The following is a 22,947-nucleotide window of genomic DNA, read 5'->3' on the forward strand; positions in this document are numbered from 1 at the left end:
ATGCTAGGTACACACCATACAATTTTCTATTAGATTTTCTCTTAGATTTACCTGCCAGATAAATTTTTTGCATGTTGTAGGTAAATCTAACAGAAGAATCTAACAGAAAATTGTATGGTGTGTACCTAGCATAAAAGGAAATCCGTACTCTTTAGAATATTCTCTGTAGACCATGTATGAATGTTGTCTTCCTGTATTGTTAGCCAGTTTCCCTCAAAACCAAACATCACAATAGTGCAAACTGTTTTAACAGTAATCACCAGTGATCGTTAGTTATCGGGTCAGAAAGTCCAGGTGGTGTCTGAGTCAGGGCAGCTATAATAAAGGGTAAGCGTGCAAGCTTTTTTTTGGTGGGGGGGGGGGGGGGGGGGGGGTGTTGGGCTCTTTGCATGAGGTGGCGGCAGGTGACCTGTTAATCACTGGTGTTTACTTTTGGGAGTGGACCCCCTCCATCGCTGTTACAACAGTCTGCACTATGATATGATATATATGGTCTACAAAGAACATTCTAAAGAGGACTCATTTCCTTTTAGGTTGTCACGTATTGTATGGACATTTGAGCAGCGCACTCCGAACCTTCTTTTGTATGCAAATATTTGTATCAGATGGAATATGACTACATCATAATACATGGTCAGAAACCTCTCAGCTGCTCAGAATTTAGTTAGGTTACCAATTGGCTTTTTGTCCCAAAATGTGGAAGTAATGGATAGCTACTTGATCTTGAAACAGCCTAGGTCCTCTTCAGTTTGACTCTGATGTCCACCCCACTGTGGGCATATATACCATGTTATTTGACAAACTTAAAAGGAAGAGGGGCACTATGGCAAACAAAAAAAAAATGCTCTTTAAAATATCTATTCACACACATACATGTATATGAATAAAAAAAAAGTTGTTTTTTTTGAGGTATTAGGATTTTTTTTGATCTACCGATTGAATTTACTTGACAGATTTTTTGTTTTTTACTTGGCTATACCAATCTCTCATAATTTGTGTGTGTACAGATACCCTTAGATTATGTTCACACTAAGATGTTGCAGTGCATTGGACAATATAATTGCATGGCTAATGCCATGCAATTATATTGTAATGGTAGGTTTGCGTTGGCTTGTTGTGCAGTACCGGACGTTCAGTAAAGCATACTTTTTATGTACTGCTTACTTCGCTGTGTGCACTGCAACTTACAGGAGGGTTTGCAGCTTGTAGGACGGCTAGCACCTTTGGCCAACCTACCATATGCAGACCAGCCCATTAACACAGCAAGCTAGCAACACTGTTTCAACAAATTCTGGCTGATAATTTCTGATGTGGCTGAAAATGGACACCACAAAATATACGTGATGCTAATTAACAATCAGCCAATACAATCCATGCAGTAGACCTCTCTTTTGGCTGGCGATGGTCATTCATAAAAGATGGTTGGCTGAAAACAGCTATTGGCTGTTTCCACTGGCCAACAGATCATATATTTAAGCAACTTAAGACACTTTGGGGGGTTAACAATTCCCAATGTAACCTAGGATTATGCCTTTGATGTAGGTTATACTATGGAAAAGGAAACAAGGCGAGAAGGAGCACCCAGAGCCACCATAAACAGCAAACAGATAGCAGCCAGAGTTCCTAATAGGTAGAAACTTCAGGATAGAACGGGAAAAGAAACAAGAATAAAACCATTTCATACAGAAATAACATGGTAAACAGATTGTTGCAGTAGTTACAATGCATCCTCTATTGGTAACGACCCTCAGGTGTCCCATGCAGGACAAGCTCACAGCAGACACCAGGGAGCTGCAGAACCTGGATATAAAACAACTTCCTGTTTATGTACGCATTTACTCAGTCATTTGCATAGTAAAATAGATCTACTAAGGCACTTCCCTTCAATGCAAGCAAGTTTTTGCCATGTAAAAAGTGCCCATGAAATGAAATAATTTTGTTTTAAACCTTGAAAAAGACATTTAATAATATAGTGCAAAGAGCAATGGTTATCTGACTTGTAATTATGAATTCAGGACTAGGGAGGAGCTTCTAAATTCAGAACTCAGTCTGGAATGTGTTAAGGGGTCTTCTCCGTGGTCTTCTTCTCCGCTGGGCTCCGGGTTCCGGCTGGCTTCACTTCCTGCCCTCTGCTGTTTAAACTTCCCCCGGCAGGAAGTTCATCTGTTTGCAGTAAAGGCAGCCATACAATCCCTCTCTGATCATATTCGATCAGAGAGGGATCTATCTGTTGGTCGATTGGATGGCAAATCGACCAGTGTATGGCCACCTTTAGAACAGAAATAGAGCCTTTATACTAGAGAACAAGAGAGCAGTGCCCCTTGTATAAAGGCTCCACAGATATTCATGTTTGTAAGCTCATCCCTATTCTGGACTCCAAAAAGAGAGTTGATTCTGTATCAGTAATTCTGCCCAGCTTAGTTTCACACATCTGTACCTCAAACTATATTGGGTGAGCTCTTGTTCCTGCTACAAATTTACTTGAGGCATGTAACTGCTCAGTAGACCGCAAGTAAGCAAATAAGCTTGCAATAGTAATGAAGCCACCCAAGTTACTATGCCATCTACAGAAATGGGTTAAAGAGACCCAGAGACGAAGATGATACTAAATGTATACATACCTGGGGCTTCCTCCAGCTCTATAAGCCTGGATGGCTCCCACACCGCCGTCCTCCGCTGCCTGTGTCCGCCGGTACCGGGTCCCGTAATTTCGGCCAGTCGACGCAAGCGCAGTGCACTCCCTCTGTACTGTGCATGCGTACAGAGCCGGAGGGAGCCCCTGCACATGCGTACAACTGGTCGCGTCCGGCGAAAGTGACGGGACCCGATACAGACGATCGAGGCAGCGGAGGATGGCGGCGTGGGAGCAATCTAGGCTTATGGGGCTGGAGAAAGCCCCAGGTATGTATAAAATCTTTTTTCATTTTTCAACTACCCTTCGTCTCTGGTTCCAACTAGCTAAACCGCTTTATGAACTCTGCACAGGTAAAAGTATTCACATGTACAATATGTCATTCAACTTTTCAATTCAACTTTGTATTTGTCTGCTTGAGTTCCCTTCAGCAGAACTCAAAGCATATCAGCACCAATGCATGTGGAATGGGATTAGTAAACTAACAAACTAGTGGTTTGTATGAATGAGCGTGTGTGAACCCATTCCTAGTCTGCTGCACCCGCCCCACTCTAGGGAAAAGGTAAAAGCCAATTAACCAACTCATTATGTTTTTGTGATGTGGGTGGAAACCAGAGTTCAAGACACCCCAGAAAACAAAAATTTCATGCACATACTGTTCAGACTTGGAATTGAACCAGCACATAGACCAGAGTGTTAGCCCATTCTTTTCTTTCACTGGTGAAAGCGGATTTGCTGCTAACGCATTGCCGTAATTTGCACTAAATTATTAAACTGCAAGCAATTATGGAATCCCTATCTGTAGGCTTAACCTGCTGGTTCAAATGCCAGCATTGCATTTATGAAGTACCTGTAGTGATTATTCAAGGATTATATTTGCTACTAACTGTAGAATTTACTGTTAAAAAACAGTAGCTAATAATCACTCACCTAAAACAAGGTGGGGATGCTTAATCCCACACACTTTTCTACAGCTGCAGTTTTCATGTCTCCCCAATACACCATGCTTTTAGTAATTCTAGAGGCACAGTTGTGGTCATTGCTTTTCTAGGGTATCCAAAAGTAGTGATGGTGGCTATAGGAATGTAGCTACTGGTTATCAAAATTTAAAATAAAACCGCACTGTCCACAGGAGGGGAAGGGCGTGTTGGTGGTAAACTTACCCATGCTGCTTATAGCTGTGGTGTTCAACTCGTGGCCTGCTTCCATGCATTACATGGACCGTGAGTGAACCACATCGGTTATGGGTGGTGACATAGGCAAGAGAACGCCCCCCTGTAATTTGGCTTAACGGAGAGCAGCACAGATTCATTTTTGAGTCTGTATTTACATAGCAAACTACAGAAAATCTAGAAAACATGATCTGCAGGAGCAAGGTAAAACTGGAGCGGATAAGCTCTCATTGAGAGGAACTAAATGTATGGTAACAGGCTATACGCTATACAGACAATACCATGTAATGGCTGGCCTTCCAGCTTGGTAAGTAAATCCAGCCAAGTCTCATTAAGGCAGATGTGTTCCGTTGCTCCCACTGAGATTGCCACATTCCCTGCTGAGATTTATAAGGCTTCCTAGGTAATGACATTCTTGGAAACTTAAATTGCTACTTTTGATGAAGCGGGTTTTTGTTTTATAATCTTATCTTTTTAAATGTACCACTACTTTAAGTCTCCATATACTCTTACAGGCATATTGTGTATTGGACACAAAATTACTTTGGTCTCGGTTAATCTTTGTAGACTCTGAACTATAGAAATCAACTATATAAAAATATACATTTGTATGGCTAATAGATTAATGCCCCGTACATATAATGTAGCTTTGACATACTTTCTCACAAACATCAGAACAGTCAACATTTAAAAAAAAAAAAAATTCAGCTTTTTGGCTAATCTTCAACTCTTTTCCTTTTTTGGTCATGTGACGAGCCCTCTAGAATTCTGAGCCCCCGGCGCATGTTTGGATCCGTAAGGGGGCTCAGGGTTTGCATGTGACATCTGTGAAAGCCTTCTGATACAGTCATAACATAGCCATGTTCTCAGATGTGCTGTGAGTGTGCGGTGTAGCCGGAGTGCTGGTTCCCGACTTGTAGCTCTTTGGTGCCCTGCTTGCTTTAAGGAGCACCAGAAATGTGTCTGTGGTGATTGCCCCAAATTCAAAGGCAAAAGTTCCATAATAGACAAGAACGTTTATTATAAAGGTCCATTCACACAAAGCAGCCAGATGTTGGAGAACAAATCCTTCCTGGATGAAGAAGACGCCACCTGAAGAACGGTAGTTAAGGAAAGTGTTGAAAGTCTTGCTACAGAAAAACAACATCTACTGAACACAATGGTTATGTTTTCCCACACAGTGTTAATTTGTGGGAAAATATCTCTGCAAAACGCTAGCGATTCCCAGGCTTTAGTGCACTGATATAGAACCAGTGTCTTCAGTTATCCGGGCTGTAACTGTAAATACAGAGAATTGCTAGATAAAAAAAAATATTAATAGTTTCTTTCTGCTTGAGTATTCAAGCAGCTCGGGGTGACCCAACACCACTAGGAAAGTTTTTCAGTTCCCCTATACCTTCCTAGTGGTTTAGGTCACCCCAAGCTGCTTGGTCACTGTGTTGTACTGGTCTAAGCCCTATCCCATACAGCCATATCAATCCCTGCCATGTACTGAGGAGGACAGACAGTCCGAAACACGCAGTCTGCATGTGGCATTGGTGTGGTTCTGTAAAATTTAAAGCTATAGGCTTTCTATACACCAGCGGTTCTGGATGTAAGTCTGGCTTCTGGTGCATAAAGATAATTTGCATATTCAACAGTGTGCATTGTGTTACAAACTTAAAGAGAAACCGTAACCAAGAATTGAACTTTATCCCAATAAGTAGCTGATACCCCGTGAGAAATCTTTTCCTGTTCACAAACGGATCAACAGGGGGCTCAGTATGGCTGATATTGTGGTGAAACCCCTCCCACAGTGTGACGTCGGGACCATGGTTCTGACATCACACTATAGGAGCCTTGTTACATTATGGAAAATAACAGTTTACAGCGATTTCCAAGAGCCAAAAAAGCAAGCAGCATCTCCTTCCACTGACACCATGGGCGTCACCATGTCAGAATGTAAATCAGGGAGAGGAAAGATTTTACAATGGGCAAACACTGACTAAATCATTTATACATTGTTATTGTAAAAATGAAGCACTTTTATTACATTATTTTCACTGGAGTTAAATCAAAATTATCGCAAGTTCCTTCTCCTTTAAGAAGGCAAACCACCATAAGCGTTTCTGCTTGAGCTACTCCGTTACTAAAAAAAAAAAAAATTAAGACTACTGGCCACCAGAGGGCGCAAGGTGTACGAGATACGGACTACATCATGGTAGATGGAAAGTACCAATATATCAGTTTGACCAGTCTAGTTGCCAGAGGAACCAGGGAATTAAAGAAAAGGGTTCTTTTTCAATTCACAGTCAGCAAATGTATATACAAGCCCAGGACTGACAGCATGGCGTTGCAGCATCGAGTATGTCAAAGTTAAATCTAGCGCAAGGAGATAGACCCCTCCAGATCCCTGCCACAGCAGCATTTTTGATTACTCTTCCTCCATCCCAGCACGCCGAAAAAAGAAAATAAGGTGGGGTGAAGCGACCATGAAAATGGACTGAAAATGACTAAATACTATTGACCCTTCATAATCTGGCCACAAATTCACTCAGTCTTCCATCTAACTACAATATTGTCCCCAAGGCATAACATAAACCCAACTCCCCTAAATTAAACAGCATGCTCTCAGCTGAGTCCAAAAAACATCTGGGTGGTGTGGGTGTGCTCTCCTGTTTCCCCATGCCAAATCACTGATCATTTTTCGAATGCCTCAAAGAATATATTGCAGGCACAGCAAATAAATGGTAGAGAAAGTTGTTTAGGCAACAAAGAAAACTCAGATCTTTTTTTCTTTTAGAAAAGAACATGGTGTTGCATGAACGAGTAGACTCTCTCCTTGTGCTGGAGCATTAAAAGTTTATATTATTAAAACTCTTTCTAATAACTGGATCTTGGATTTCAGACTTGCCGAAGAAAATAATCTGTCCAAGGACGCGAGCAAGCGCCAGCTGGGCGCGAAACGGCTGTAGTGCCGTCCATCTACCCCTGGTCACCCGTACCCCGCACTCCCTGAACACCCTCAACAATGCAGGTTTGATCCATCCGTTTGTGACCATATATGAATGTATCACTGCAATACTCTTTCTGGCAAGATGCTGCATTAAAGAAACTTAAAGGGACTGATGCCCGGTCTGCCTTCTTGTACGCATATTGATAGACTGTTGTTCACAGATTTTGAAACCGGTGCACGTCCAGAGCTTCAGCCATATGCCATTTGTCTGAGCCGTTGGAATAGGGGAAGTATTGATTGAACAACAAGCAAATGCAGAGCCTGCCCCCCATGTGCATGTGTTGGGTTTGAGTGCCAAGTGTTTTTTGTTCTACATTGTACTATTTGAAAAATATAATTGCATATGGACCACTGAGTGCAGGGAATGGATACTGTTCAATAGTTCAAAGTTTGTCTGTATGGAAGCAGAATAAAAATTAGGTGGATAAACTAGCTCATACCATTTCCTCCACAAGTGAGAAGTTTTAGTATGATTGGGAAGAATGGTGAGCCTATTGTTGCTCAGGGGACAACTACCCCAGCACTATGAGCCTCCTGCAAATGTGACTATTTTTGTGCCATGATCTGTTTTGCCTGGTTTTGTTTGGTTTTAACTGATAGCTATTATCTTGAGCCAGCTATGATACACATTGTCATTAACTGGATGATCTATTACTGCTCAATGTCCATGGTACTCCTATTTTATGAATGCTTTATTATACATTCATGCCTACTGTAATGTTTACAGCCTGGCTATTTTGTACCATTTTCGTTTTTCCAATAAACTTCTTTGTAAACTAACAAGAGACACTGAGACTTGGCTTAAGGTGGCCACACGTTACTTTTTTAAAAAAAGGTTTGATTCATTTCGACCAGATACAATTTTTCAGTTAATTGGAAGTTTTGAAGAAATTGTTAGATTTAACACACGTGTGTTCAAGATTGCCATAATTTTGAGGGGGAAAAATCTTGAAAAGATGATTGGCTAGAAAACCCTTCCCACGTGGCAACATTTCACTCCAAGTTTTGATCAATTTGCATTTCCATCGAACCACTGTGACATGCATGTATCACCATTCTTCATATCTCAGGTCATCAGTGGCGGCGCCAGGGGGGTGCTCAAGCACCCCCTAAATTTGTCCAAGCACCCCCAAAGCACCCTCTGGCGTGAACTGACTTCAGGCGTCTAAGAGACGCCGAGTCAGTTCACAGCAGCAGCCCGGAGCAGCAGGCAGGGCTACGGTAAGATGGCCGCCCGAAGCCCTGCTCTGCAGACTTGGAGTCTGCAGTGCAGGGCTTCGGGCAGCCATTTTCCCGTAGCCCTGCTCGCCGGGTAATGCAGGCTGCTGGAGGAAGGAAGAGGATCGTGGGAGCTGAGCTGCGCGCCACAAGGAGGTCGGAAGAGGAGGAGGTCGGAACAGGAGGTCTTCTGACTAGGTGAGTAAATGGGTTTTTCTTTTCTTTTTCAGGTGGTGCTGCGGATTGTGGTCAGATCTGATAAGGATTGTGCATATATTGGGGTCAGATCTGATAAGAATTGTGCATATTGGGGTCATATCTGATAACGGTTGTGCATATTGGGGTCATATCTGATAACGGTTGTGCATATTGGGGTCATATCTGATAACGGTTGTGCATATTGGGGTCATATCTGATAACGATTGTGCATATTGGGGTCATATCTGATAACGATTGTGCATATTGGGGTCATATCTGATAACGATTGTGCATATTGGGGTAATTGAACATGTTTTTTGTTCAAATCTGCTCACATTATGTGTATTTTCTTGAGAAAACCTGCACAATTATGTGAATTTTCTGCACAATTATGTGAATTTTCTGGGGAAAGGGTCACCAAAACTTGGGCCCTCTGTCTTTGCGTTGCACTTTTAAAGGGAACCAGAGGTGAGAATAATATTGAGGCTGCCATATTTATCTCCTTTTAAGTAATACCAGCTGCCTGGCTGCCGTGTTGGTCCTCTGCCTCTAATTCTTTCAACCATAGACCCTGAACAAGCATGCAGCAGGTCAGGGGTTTCTGACAATATTGTCAGAACTGACAAGATTAGCTGCATGCTTGTTTCTGGTGTAATTCAGTTCACTACTGCAGCCAATAGATCAGCAGGGCTGCCAGGCAACTAGAATTGTTTAAAAGGAAATAAATATGGCAGCCACCATATCACTCTCACCCTGGGTTCACTTTAAATTACAGTTAGCCCCGCCTCATCCGGCCATGACCACGCCCATTGCTTCGCGTGCCGCAGGTTGTAGCCACACCCATTTTTTGCCGCGGCGCAGGTCGTCAGCTCCCCTGGAAATTGGTCCAGCACCTGCATAGCACCCCCTAAAAAAAATTCCTGGAGCCGCCACTGCAGGTCATCATCATTTGCTGTTAAAGTGGACCTGAACTCTTGCACAGGACAAAATGAAAACCTAGAGAAATTCACCCTGTATGTATTTAGAGAATGTAGCCTAATTAACCATTATCTGTGACTAACCACAACTATAATTTGATCTCTCAGCTGTGTCAGCTAGCTGCCTCGACTGAGCAGCTAATTTGTAAACACGGGATGTTACCTATGCCTGCTTCCATGAAAGCAGGAAGTGGACATCTTGCAGATTGCAGTATTTGTATCAGCTGTAACAAAAATGTTTTTAAACATTCTCCTTTTTGCTGTTTATACAAAGTTGGTACACACACACACACGGTAAAGTTGGTCTGAATTTTCTATCCAAAATGTCCAATCTACGTAAAAAAAAAAAAATCTTGATTGAAAACAAAAAAAAATCTTTAAATATGTCAGTACAACCAATTTGTTGAATTGGGGTAAAATCAAACAGAAAAATGTGTGTAGCCACCTTTAAAACTTTATAAAATAGCCAATTTAGCCAGTCTACTCCGGCCTTGTTTTAGTTAAACACATTATTAGAAGACAACTCAATGTTCATAATGCTAACATGATGAAAAGCTACATTAATGCAGTCTGCCAAGGACCAGAATTGCATTTATTATTTCACTGGACAACCAGAATGCTAAAAGAAAGATCATTGTATTCAGAAATCTGATTAGAGTGTTCCAAGGGCAGTAAGCCTAGCGTTATTAGGATGGCTTCCGCTGGGGAGTAAGGAAATAGGGCAATCACGCTCTACATTATAAACTAATCCAAAGAACACAATCTACTGTTTAGCTTCATTGTAAATATTGCTGGAACAAAACACAGGGATTACACACATAACTTGAGGGACATTACAAGCAGCTGGTTCATTTGTAGGTACATTGTTACTTTTTTTTATACTTCCATAGATTTCCTTACACTGAAGGCCCAACTTAAAGAGGCACTGTAGTGACATATACTGTAGTAGAATGCAGTAAGTCATTTAGGAAACCAGCCTGCATGATAATTTTCCCTGTTTAACCAGACACTTCCTTTATCTATATATGGATATCTTCCTATATCTATATATTGCTGTATACTGGTACATAACCCTGCCCCCTTTCCAGTGATGCTTAGCCTAAGGCAGCTGATTACCTATGCTGAATTCTCCTCATGGAGCATTCTGGGAGACCAGGTATATTTTGTACTGCCTTTACAATTTTTAAAAAGTAATATACAGGTATTTTTTTTAAAATATATATTTGCCTTCGCTCCTGTTTAGTAGTTTAGCGCAGCTGTTATACTTAATTGATACAATAATACAGATGGCTTCAGAGCAATGCATTTGGGGGCTGGCTCCCAATAAGATCTCCAAATTCAATAACCAATATTCTACTTTGGTCTTGCAAAGTGCTTTTGGTAGTATTTTGGCACATCCCTGCCATGTCTCCCCCAAATCGTATAGGATTCCCCCTGAACTCTGATACCAAACCTCCTCCACTGGTATTAATACCGTTGTGATACCTAACACTAATCTCCACTCTAACAACCGCTTCCTGATGCCTAACCCATTTCAAAAAGGTCTTCAGAGTTAATAACGGGGACAAAAGGGCAAATAAACTGTGTGGATTTTAATTACGGTAGCATGTAGTATTTTAAAACTATAATGCAAAAAAAACAACAATTCACGTTAAAATGCATTTCGAATAAAATAATTCTTAACATAATGTGCATAAATTTGAAGAAATCGCGAGCTAAATTAGGCGCGATGTTAAATAACGATATTACCAGCAATATTGGTAAATAATTTAAGCGCAACATTAAATCTATAACAAAAAATGGAAAATAGCGATTTAATTGCAGTATTACATTATTGGTAAATTTACAGATAATGTTGAACCTAACTATAACCTAACCTCTCCCTACTCTCACACAGAACCCTCCCCTGGTGGTGCCTAACCCTAAGACCCCCTTGGTGGTGCCTAACCCTAAAATCACCCTGGTGGTTTCAATTTAAATTGCAGCCGGACGCTAAATAGCGTAACGGATTTCTACATTATGATAAATAACTGTACCCACATATATTGATAAACAATTGCGCCCATATATATTGGTACACAACAATTGCACCCATTTTTGGCCGCGACTTTCTCGACTACTACGTACTTATAATGTACCACACAAAGAAAGCCTAATTGGTGGCGGACAAAACATGGTATAGATCATTTCTTTGTCATAAGTAGTGAAAGTTATTGGGGAATAAAAGGGAGGAGCGCTTTAAATGTGAAAAATACCCGCGGGCTGAAATGGTTAAAGCAAGTCTGAAGCTAGATTTAAAAACAAAAACAGATACTCTCCTAAGTAGAGGGAAGGCTCGGGGACCTATAGAGCCTTCCAGTTCTCCTCACGGTGCCCAGGATTCAGCGCTGGATCCCCAGTTAGTCTTGGTCGGAGACTGCTCTCTTCCGTCACTTCGGGACTCTGCTAGAGAGCTCCTGATTTTTCGCTTCAGACTTTAAAATGTTCATGAAATCAGGAGCACATCTTTAAAAACTGCTATGGGTGTTCACCCAGCTGCAGTCCCTTTCGAGAATCTGAAAAGATGTGCTGAATACAAAGAGATGTTCTTGTACATCAGAGAGCTAATTACACACAATGCCAATCCTGTGCCCATTCCCCAGGAATTCACAAGAGCAAGGTGCTCCTGAACCTGCTAAATTTCTTCCAGACATGCAGCCATCCCCTGCATTTCACAATCCCGTCTGTTTCTTATCATGAAAAAGTAGTCTATTTTTACCAGATAAAATAAACTCCACATAGTTTGATAATATTCCATGAGCCAGTACTAACAGAAACCAGAATGGATTTATAAACTCTGGAACAGTTGCTGAAACGCTATTGCATTAAAGGACCGCTAAAGCAAACAAAGTAAGCAGTAACAATCTGACAGGTTTTGGACTAGTCCATTTTCTCATGGGGTATTCCCGGAGATGGACTAGTCCAAAACCCGTCGGTTCTGTCAGATTTTAAGTGCTTACTTTTTTTTTTTTTTTGCTATAGTGGTCCTTCACGGGGCCTATACATCTACTGATTTTGTGGCCTGATCGACCATCTTATTCCATTTTGAGTAGAAATCGGTGTAATGAGTTGATCAGATATGCTGGAAATATCTGTCAAAAAGTGCTTGATCATATGCGCGATGGTAACGGCGTTCAATACCGTGAAGTCCAACTAACATAATTGACTCCACCCCCCCCCCCCCCTCCTGGCAGCTGTCTCCAAGTGTAAAATGGCATCCTAATGTGTAAAATCTCACTTATCCCGCTGCCGCGACACTCATGCTCCGCGATTCCCCTGTGGCACTAGGCACGTTTGTGACCACATGGTGGCTCTCGGGTGTGATAGTGGAGGAGACCAGGAGTCATGGCAGCAGGACAGGTGAGATGGTCAGTAGGCCAATTCCTGATAGATTTCATGCTGAAAATGATCAGGAATTGCACTGCGGTGTATGGGCAGGCATCAGATCTCTCTCCTATCAGAGTGGATCAGAGAGAGATCTGTCTCTTGGTAGATCTGCCCATACAACACTAGATGTATAGGCACCTTTAGGCAGAACAAGTGGACACAATGATTGAATGGTGTCCTCCAGCAGCAGAATTACAGCGAATGAGAGAAGGAGACAGTCTGTTGGGGAACCAAAGACTGCAGGTCACATGACCACACACTGCCAGAATGAGGCTGCTTATGAACTTTTCACAACTGGTAGGGGGGACCTGAAGGTGGCTAGAGGCTCTAGCTTCCATACATACTATCTATAAAGAGAGTGGGCCGCTCTTGGGTTAGCATTTTGGGTTTTCCTCAAATGCTAGAATTTCCTCTCACATCCCAGAAACGTACTGGTAGGTTAACTACTATTGGAGCAATTTGTAAGCATGACTATCAGAACGTTAGCTCATTAGGGGATAGGTAATGAGCTGAATAGTTGCATTTTACAATGTACTGCTTAACAGATTAGCAGAATCTAATAAGACAATTATGCTAGGTACACACGATACAATTTTCTGGCAGATTTACCTGCCAGATCCATTTTTTCCAACATGTGCAATCTGAATTTCAATAAGAAATCGATCGAAATTCAGATCAGATATGTTGAAAAAAAAATCGATCTGACCGGTAAATCTTCAAGAAAATTGTATCGTGTACCTAGCAGAGAGAAGTTCACTTATTCTCTCACTACCCCCTCCCTTCTTTTTTGTGATCAGCTTACAGGTGCCTTCTATGTGGTTATGTCAGCTACCACACATGCTCTGGATGGGGAATGCATTTGTCAGCCAAAAAGGACAGCAGTATCTGTAACGCATCTGAATGTGATGGAAGAATGGGGCGTGGTTTTGACTTTCTTCTGCAAATAACATTTTATCCATTGTCACCTTTCTGTGTGGCCTAAAGGCAATTTCCCAGCTTTGGCCAATTTATAACGTCTATATATATTTATCGGTTTCTGTTTTCTTTACTTTTCTGCAAAGTGTGAACTGTCTGCCATGTCTTCTAGAGTTCTGGAAGTATGGGAAAAGTAAGTTGGTAGTGACCCTGTCTATCAAACCATCTTTTCCTTCCCCAAAGTGTATTACCAGAAAGAGTGGGACATGACTGGATCTACACTACTTTCACAGGGGCAACCAGGCAAGAAGACACCTAGACAGTAGAGGAAGAGGAGGGTGAAGCAGCAAAAGCCTTCCTGTGGACAAAAATCTGTTTTTACTGCTCACTGGTATGAGCAGTAATTTTAATGTTACGGCTGACTTCCACACGTGGCTGCCCAGCAGAAGATTTAATGACCTAGAACTGATCATGAAGGGCAAAATAATATTCTATAAGTAAAGCAGTCACAACAGCAAACAGAGCTCCAGACAGAAGAAATCAGTGTCTCTAGGCAATCTAAAGTGTTTTCTGTTGTTGGTGTACATAAATTTAATAGGCAGATTTGCTAGGAGGCAGAAGACATTCATTATGCTTTGGGAATGCCGGCAGAAGCTGACCTATCTGTACTTTGTACTATAAACAAAGGTGATGTGCACATTTCATCAGCAGTGTGTTAGACATTTACCAGACTTATACAATGACCAATCATGTTCAGCCAGTCACCAGTTTACTTCTATTTCGTAAGAGTTGGTTATAAATACAATTTTTTTTTTGATCAACAAAACTCAGTTACAATGTAAATAGGCCAGGAGGTCGCAATAGCAGCATAGGGGGCGATATACAGGCTGGGAACGCGAACAATCACTCGCGTTCCCATCCCTGTCGGCCGGTGACGGCCAAACCGGAAGTGCTCGCCGGCGGGTCCTGGGACATCGGAGCGGAGCTGCGAGGGCACCGATCGTCTGCAGGGGGCTGAGGGAAGCCCCAGGTGAGTTAATCTCGTTTTTTTTAAGTGACTTTAGGTTCACTTTAAAGAGACACTGAAGCGAAAAAAAATATATGATATAATGAATTGGTTGTGTACTATGAATAATTTCTAGAAGATTAGCAGCAAAGAAAATATTCTCATACTTTTATTTTCAGGTATATAGTGTTTTTTCTAACATTGCATCATTCTATAATATGTGCAGATTACACAACACTCAGCATTCAAAATGAGTCTTTCAGAGCAGTCTGTGAAGTAATGACCTCTCCTCTAGCAGAGAAAAAGTGAACAGTTCACTTACAGTTGAGATAATAAAAGTCAGATAACAGCCCTCTCCACAACTAACTTAGTCGGAGAGCTTAATGACTTGTTTGCATAGAGATAACAACTGGAGTTTCTCAAGTCTTCCTGTACTGGAAACAATTAGACTGATGTATCTGATCTTAATGTTTTATTTCTTAGCTGTACTACACATACAAATCATAATATCATAATTTTTTTTCGCTTCAGTGTCTCTTTAAGTCGGAACAGTGTGCCATCTCTGTCCCCTGTACCTCCTCTGTGCCCCCCTGTGTCACCTCTGCTCTTTGTACCTGTTTATACAAGTTTAAAAGCCTATTTCTTTAATTTTTTTAATCGATTTTCTCAAAAACTACAAATCCAATTTGAAAAATTGAAACACAGAATCCATGCCGTTCGTATCGGCGGGTCGTTCGTAAGTCGGGCGTTCGTAAGTTGGGGACTACCTGTATTTAAATTAAAAACACTGCATTGTTTGGTTACCTTGTATTAGCATCCATTATTTTGTCTAATGGTTCATGGTTTATCATAGTCATTTCTAAAACTGCATTAGGCACCATTTCCAGTTCCGTTCCAACTTCAAAAGGAACCCTGAAGTGTGAGACCTATGGAAGCGCCATATTTTATTTCCTTTTAACCAATACCAGTTGCCTGGCAGTTCTGCTGATCTCTCTGGTTGGTAGGGTCTAAATCACACACCTGAAACAAGCATGCAGCTAAACTTGGCAGATTTGTCAGACATCTGATCTGCATGCTTGTTCGGGGTCTATGGCTTTAAGTATTACAGGCAGAGGATCAGCAGGACAGCCAGGCATTATTTAAAATGAAATAAACATACCTCCATATCCCTCATACCTTGGGTTCCCTAAATTGCAATTTGCATTAAATTTGCATGCAAGATTATTAACCATCTCTAAACTGAGGAGAGAAAAATGATGGCACAGCAGTGCTTATGCTAGGTAACCTTAAAAGGGACCACCCGGAAAAAATAAATCAAAAAACATTTGGTGGTGCCCACTCATTGGCCCTACTTGCTTGTATATGAACATGCCACGCTACATACACCACTTACTGCCAATGTTATTTTCACCTCAAAAGGCGCAATGACACTTGGCACCTAGATATGGCAGGTAAGTTCATTAGTGGTTGTGGAGACTCCACACCTTGCAGGTTTTTTTTTCACACTATCATATATGGTGGTAGCGTCACCCCATAAACAATCCCATGTTTGCACACTTTCACAAAACCATTGCCAATAACTACATAAATCTCTACCTGAAGTAGGCACTACTTTCCACAATGCGTTGCTTAGGCCCTACTTTTGTTCCAGCTATTCTCATCCGAAGTCACAGAAGGTCCGTAGACTTCAGAAGTCTTCAGGAAGACAAATCCAACCACTCCCATAACGTAAGCTACAACATACATTATATTCATCTAATCTCACCACTTACAGTTATTAGATTTGGATAATTATTTAATGTTTGTACAAGCATCCTCCAATCTCCTGGCTGCTTCCCTCTGGAGTAAAAGCAATCATCTTGGTTACATATCCTCAGCATATTGCTAGGATTATGTAGCAGTTTACCATCAGAATCTGTACCTGGCTATTCAACACTGCCACTTACAACCATGATTGTTCTCAGATTAAAAAGGAAGGGGAGGGGGGGGGGGACAGTACCATCAGCTCGGTATCTTTGTTTATATCCTTGCTGGTCAAAGCTCTCCTCATTTCTGGTTTCATGGATGATCACAAAAAACAGGGCATAAAGCTGCCCAATGGTAACACAAAGCAGAAGAAACATTGCCATCAGGGCTGTAACTTCTCCCCTACACCAAGAATGTGCTCGTACTGCTGTATGTACTGCTATCGGAGATATTCACTCATTTCCTATTGTGTCGCTGGTAAAAGAAGTAAAGGGAATCTCAAAAAGCCAACAGTATACAAAAAACAGACTTTCTAATCCTTCCCCACTCTATCCAATATTAGAAGTATTAGCTAGAATTTGGCTTTAACGTAAGAACGGCAAAACATTTCTGACATGGCTTGCTGCTTATTATAAATGAATAACTGTAAAACTAGTAATTCACCAACTACTTTCCAGGAGACTATATAAACCATCTACGTGCAGCACGCTCTGCTACATTAAGGCTTCATTTAATCATTGTCCAAGTCACTTCTGAAGAGACTCCTGTTGAAGAACAAACTGTCTGGGGAGAGGACAAAGATAAATGGCCATAGTCTCAGCTCCCTTATGCTAGTGATATGGAGAAAAAGCAACAGCTTTCACAGGAATTCATTTTAAAACTATCTGAATAGTTGCAAAAAAAATACGGCATAAAAACATAGTGGCTTAACTTTTTGATTATAAGGAAATACACAGAAAATGTTACTAACATATTGTAAAAGGATACTGAGCACTAGAATGACTACCCCGAACAACGTAAGGAGGCTGCGTAGATGTCCAGTCCAGCAGTTCCAGTGAGTGTGTGCCATGCGATACGTCAAAATACACTGGAAGAGAATGAATAGCATACTGGTGGGAAAGGCGACCCCTGCTCCAATGTAGTGCAGAACCTTGGCATGATCCACCTACAAGACAGAAAGCACCACTTTAGAACAACGTGCACATTAACAATTCATTTCAGCCAAGTAACATGTGAAACTCTGTGCTGGCTCTGTATGGACGCCGGAAAACCACATTTAAAAAAACTGTTTTCTAGTCAAAGCCACCTTATGGAATGTACCAGAGCTGAGGTTGTCAGCTTCCAACCAACATTACAAAAATCTACAGATCCTCTACGTAAACCACAGGAGTGAGATTCAGGTCTTCACCTACAACAGAGTTCTTTCATGAATGTAGTGCTCAGTGAAAGGTATTCCATATTAGAGGAGGGAGTTCAGGTATTTTTAAATATACATTCAAAGCTTTTTGGAAGCATACCTAAACTAGCTAAACACACACAAAAAAGTAATGCCTCTCCTACATACAAGAACTGTGAAAGCCTGTGAGATGTCCAAACAACTGCCTGGGAACAAAAGAAGCAGACACCACTTCCTAATGTAGTTACCAACAGCTTCTGGTGTCATCTTTCCTTAAGAGAACCTAGACTTTAAAAACTTAAAGCATTGACAGGCATAACAAGCCAGCATATTTAACATGCTATATGCATCTTAAAGTGAAACTTTATAAATTGCAAGGATTAATGGCAAAACCTAATAGATGTTATTTACATGTAAGCAGGTAAACCATGTACATGCAATACACAGTTTAAAATAGTTCCCAACAGATTGATATGAAAGTGAACAAGTGATCAGGAGGGAGGATCTGCGCAGGGAGGGAGAGGGGAATGCCGCTGTGCTGCTCTGCTCCACCGGCTCCATGTGGGCTTCCCTGGGACTGATGGATGCACGTTGGCACACTGTGGGTAGCACAGATCACTACCCAGTGTGCTGACAGGCATCCATCAGTCCTAGGGAAGCCCACAGAAGCAAATTTGTGATGCATATCACCCCATCTGCTGGGTAAACTCATGCACCTCCAAAAACACTCTCCTCTTTAAAGGGTAGGCACTAACTGTGGTGGATGCATTAGGAAGCAGGTGTATGCACCAGAGAAGGCCATGGCCATTGTTTCTCTATGTCCCCAATGCTGCATTATTTGGATTATAACGTGCCGCACAGTCGCTGGAGTTCTGAATTCACTTAAAGGGAACCTGAAGTGAGAGGTATATGGAGGGTGACCCTGCTGATTTGTGTTTGAATTGCACACCTGGAACAAGCATGCATCTAATCTTGCAAGATTTGTCAGACCCTGAACAAGCATATGCAGATAAGGCGTTAATGTGGCCATACACTTATAGATCTACAGCAGATTCGACCATCAGATAGATTCCTGTCAGATGCCTGTCAGGTCGAATCTAACAGGAATCTATGTGATGTGTGCCACACACTAGGAACAGATTTACAATAGATTTCAGAATGAAATGATTGAAAATCAATCGAAATGCATTATTGCACCATTCGATCCAATGCAACACTATGGGCCATCGATCTGCTGCCAGCAGCCGATCAACCTAGATTTTCTGACCGGACCGATCGAGCAAATCGATCAAAATCAGCCGGAAATGGATCCTTTGGCCGATCGATCAAGCTTCCTGCTGCATCGATTTCTAGCTGATTCAATCAGAGCGGTCAAATCGGCCGTCAATCTATTGCTGAAACCGACCAGTGTATGGGCCCCTTTAGAGACACAGGAAAAGCAGGATAAGCAGGCATCTGGTATTGTTTAAAATGAAATACATGTCAGCCTTCATATCTCTCTCCTTATAAGTAGCAAATAGATTGTCCACAGGTGCAGTCTAATAAATTTAACGTGGGAGGGGCAAACTATGAAAACATGAAATTCTGTGAATTCCTAAATCTCAAATATGCAACAACGATTACAAAAACTATGGAACCCGGGAGCCTGCGGAGCGGCGGCGAGGGCACCTCCTGCCTGCCACGGGCTGGAGGAAGCCCCAGGTAAGTGGAAATTTATTTTTATTTTTTTAATCCCCTCCCTGAACCTTCCCTTTAAAGCAAGCAGAAGATTAAACCACTGCAGATACTGGTACATGTATTTAGACTTTTATTAACATTTTTACAGATTGGCTTCTCCTTCACCCAATAGTTTAGGATTTTGCATTGATATTTAACACAACGGCTGTTAACTTACAACTAAAGTAACGCAAAATATGCTAAATGGGTAGAAGCGAGCTTATTATTAATTATGGAAGTTAAAATGCCATTTCTTTCCCGGTAAGAAGTACAACATACCATCTTGTACTAGGCAACATTCCTGTGCTGATCACTTTGTAGGAGGACTATAACTGGTTATTCTTCGCTACGTGGATATATAGCATACAACACATCTGTATATCAGACATCGCAGCAATTCAGTGTCTGCAAGTTGCCTAATATCTCTCACACACACACTCTGCACATCCTGCATTAGAGAAATACATCCGCCCTTGGCACCAGTGAAACAGATACACCAGCTGTCAGATAACACTCACACAGCATTGCGGTTCAGAGGCTCACTTGGCATGTATAAATTGGACAAGTTGCAGCTCATCAACATTCAGATTGAACATTTTGCGATACCTGGGTAACTAAGCACTTGTAAACAGGACTTTTTCACAGCCACACTTACAACCCAAAGGATCCATACATTGCACTGCAGTTAAGAGTGTTCTTTTTAAGGTGTGTACATACTTATGATGTATGTCACATTGTCACAGGTCAGGGATCGGGATCCAATCCCCTTGGGCGACATCACTAGAATCAGAAGAATCAGAATCAGAATAGTTTTATTTCGCCAAGCATGACTGAGTCATGCCCGGAATTGGGTTTGGCACAATACATAGCTCTGAAAGGTACATAGGCAAAGGAGAGCATCACAAATACAGTGCAATACAAAAGGACAGACAGTAAAAAACATCGTACTCAGGAATATTGCACTCAAGAAAGAGGAAATGTATGTACACAAATATACATTCAGCAGACGTAAGCATTATTCCAGGACACTGCTGGATTCTAACCAGGGTGCAGGGACAAAGTCCAATCAGTTAGGGGTGATGGCAGGTTGCTTCGAAAAGCGTATTTATTACAGACCACTACTGTGCAGGTGGTAAGGCACAGATAGAGGGTGGGAGAATGTTACGGGAGTTCAGGAGGATGACGGCTGCAGGGAAGGAGGAGTTCTTGTGTCTGGTGGTCTTAGTGGGGATGGCCCGAAGTCTCCTGCCCAATGGTAGTGGGGAGAAGAACCCGTGGCCTGGGTGCGAGGGGTCACTTGCGATCTTCAGCGCCCTGGCACCCAGTCTTGTGTTATACAGGAGGTCAAGTGGAGGCAGAGGTCTCCCAATGATCCTCTCCGCCGACTTGATGATCCTCTGTAGTTTGTGTCTGTCACTGGCAGTGGCTCCCGCATACCAGACCAAGATGGAGGAGCAGAGGATCGATTCAATGGTGGAGGAGTAGAAGCAAGTTAGAATCTCCTGCGCCATGCCGAACTTCCGCAGTTGGCGGAGGAAGAACAGCCTCTGCTGGGCCTTCCGCTGGGTTGCCGTAATGTTGGCCTTCCAACTGAGATCTCTGGAGATGGTGGTGCCCAGAAGGCGAGCACAGGCCACTCTGGCCACCTCGGCGCCGTCGATGTAGATGGGAGGTGGAGTGGGAGCGGATTTCCTAAAGTCAATTATTAGCTCGACAGTTTTGGCTTTGTTGAGCACCAGACTGTTCTCTATGCACCAGTGGCATATTCTCTCCACCTGCTGCTGATACTCCTGGATATTGTCTTTGGTGACGAGACCAACAATGGTAGTGTCGTCAGCAAATTTTATGACTTTGACAGAGTCCGCCGTGGATCTACAGTTGTTTGTGTAGAGGGAGAACAGCAGTGGAGACAGGACGCAGCCCTGGGGTGCCCCTGTGTTGGTTGTCATTTCCCTGGAGTAGATGTCCCCCAGTCTGACAACTTGGGATCTCCCAGTAAGAAAATCCGTGATCCATGAGCGTAGGGTGGAGTGGACCCCAAGTGTGGCCAGGACATTCTGAAGGATGTGTGGGCATATGGTGTTAAAAGCCGAGCTGAAGTCTAGTAGCAGTACTCTGGCATACGCATCTGGTCTGTCGAGGTGGTTAAGGATGTATTCCAGGCAGATGTTTAAGGCGTCATCAGTAGACCTATTTGCCCTGTAGGCAAACTGGAGAGGGTCCAGAAGGGGCAGGGTGGATAGCTTGAGGATGGATAAGACCACTCTCTCTAGTGACTTCATGATGACAGACGTCAGGGCCACAGGCCTGAAGTTGTTGAGGTCCGTGATGCCTTGTTTCTTTGGCACGGGTACGATGGTGGACCTCTTGTAGCACGCAGGGACTCTGCCCTCTGCCAGTGACTTACTGAAGATTGCGGAAAGGATGGGAGCAAGTTGCCATGAACAGGTCTTGAGGCAGGCTGGAGACACACCGTCGGGACCCGAGGCTTTCCTGGCCTTTAGCTTGGACAGGAGGCGCCGGACATCTGCCTCGCCCACTTCCAGAGGGAGTGGGTCTTCGCTACTTGTGTCACTATTTGCGTGGACTGGGGGGAGGGTCAGAGGTGTTGGGTGTCCACTGGGCTCAGCCTGTCTCTCGAACCTGCAGTAAAATCTGCTTAGTTCTTCAGCTAGCTCAGAGCTGGGTGAAGCGTGTTGCGGTGGGGGCTTGTAGTTGGTGGCGGCCTTGAGCCCTAGCCACACGGCTCGTGAGTCGTTCGAGCGCAGGTTCTGCTTCAGCTTTTCAGCGAACTCCTTTTTTGCGTCTCTCAGCTCTCGTTTCAGAGCGTTCCTTGCCTTCCTGAAGTCCTCCTGGTTGCCATCCTTGTGCGCCGCCTCCTTGCGCTTGCGCAATAGCCGTAGCTTGTTGGAGAACCACGGTTTGTTGTTTGGGTAGACCTTGAAGGATTTGGTTGGGACGCAGGAGGCCTCACAGAAGCTGATATATGAGGTGACGTTATCCGCCCACTCGTCCAGGTCAGGGGCTGCCAGGGCTTCCCAGTCCGTACAGTCAAAACAGGCTTGAAGGTTGAGCTTAGCCTCGCTTGACCATACCTTGGAGGACTTCACAACCGGTTTTGTAGATTCCAGGAGCCTCCTGTAAGTGGGGATGAGATGAACAACGCAGTGGTCAGAGGAGCCAAGCGCTGCCCCGGAGGTAGCCTTGTAAGCGTCCTTCAGTAGCGTGTAGCAATGATCGAGTGTGTTCGGGCCTCTGGTGGGGCAGGCGACATGCTGATGGTAGCGTGGCAGCTCTTGTCGGAGATTCGCTCTGTTAAAGTCGCCCATAACGATGAACAGTGAGTCTGGGAGAGATGTTTCCCACTGCGATATGATGTCGCTAAGGGTGCTTAGGGCGGTTTTGACGTCAGCGTCGGGGGGTATGTACACTCCGACAAGGACATAGGAGGAGAACTCCCGTGGTGAGTATGCCGGCCTGCAGTTCACGATTAGAAGTTCTAGGTCCGGGGAGCACCTCCTGTCGAGTACCGGTGGGGTGGGGCACCATG

At 43.0% G+C, this 22,947-nt stretch overlaps 1 protein-coding gene across 3 annotated transcripts in view; it reads right to left on the reverse strand.

Moving 5' to 3' along the window:
* Nucleotides 1-1,676: 1,676 nt before the first annotated feature.
* The window catches only part of LOC137535998 (transmembrane protein 150A-like), a 185,753-nt gene continuing 164,482 nt past the window's right edge, over nt 1,677-22,947 (reverse strand). For all 3 annotated transcript variants that reach the window (XM_068257922.1, XM_068257923.1, XM_068257924.1), the window contains exons 6-7: nt 17,273-17,450; nt 1,677-4,896 (exon numbers count right to left, since the gene is read on the reverse strand). In XM_068257922.1, the coding sequence (XP_068114023.1) occupies nt 4,652-4,896; nt 17,273-17,450 (423 nt within the window). In that variant the 3' untranslated portion in view covers nt 1,677-4,651. The remainder of the gene's footprint in view (nt 4,897-17,272; nt 17,451-22,947) is intronic.

The sequence above is a fragment of the Hyperolius riggenbachi genome, chromosome 10 (genome assembly GCF_040937935.1).
Source record: "Hyperolius riggenbachi isolate aHypRig1 chromosome 10, aHypRig1.pri, whole genome shotgun sequence".
NCBI lineage: Eukaryota > Metazoa > Chordata > Amphibia > Anura > Hyperoliidae > Hyperolius > Hyperolius riggenbachi.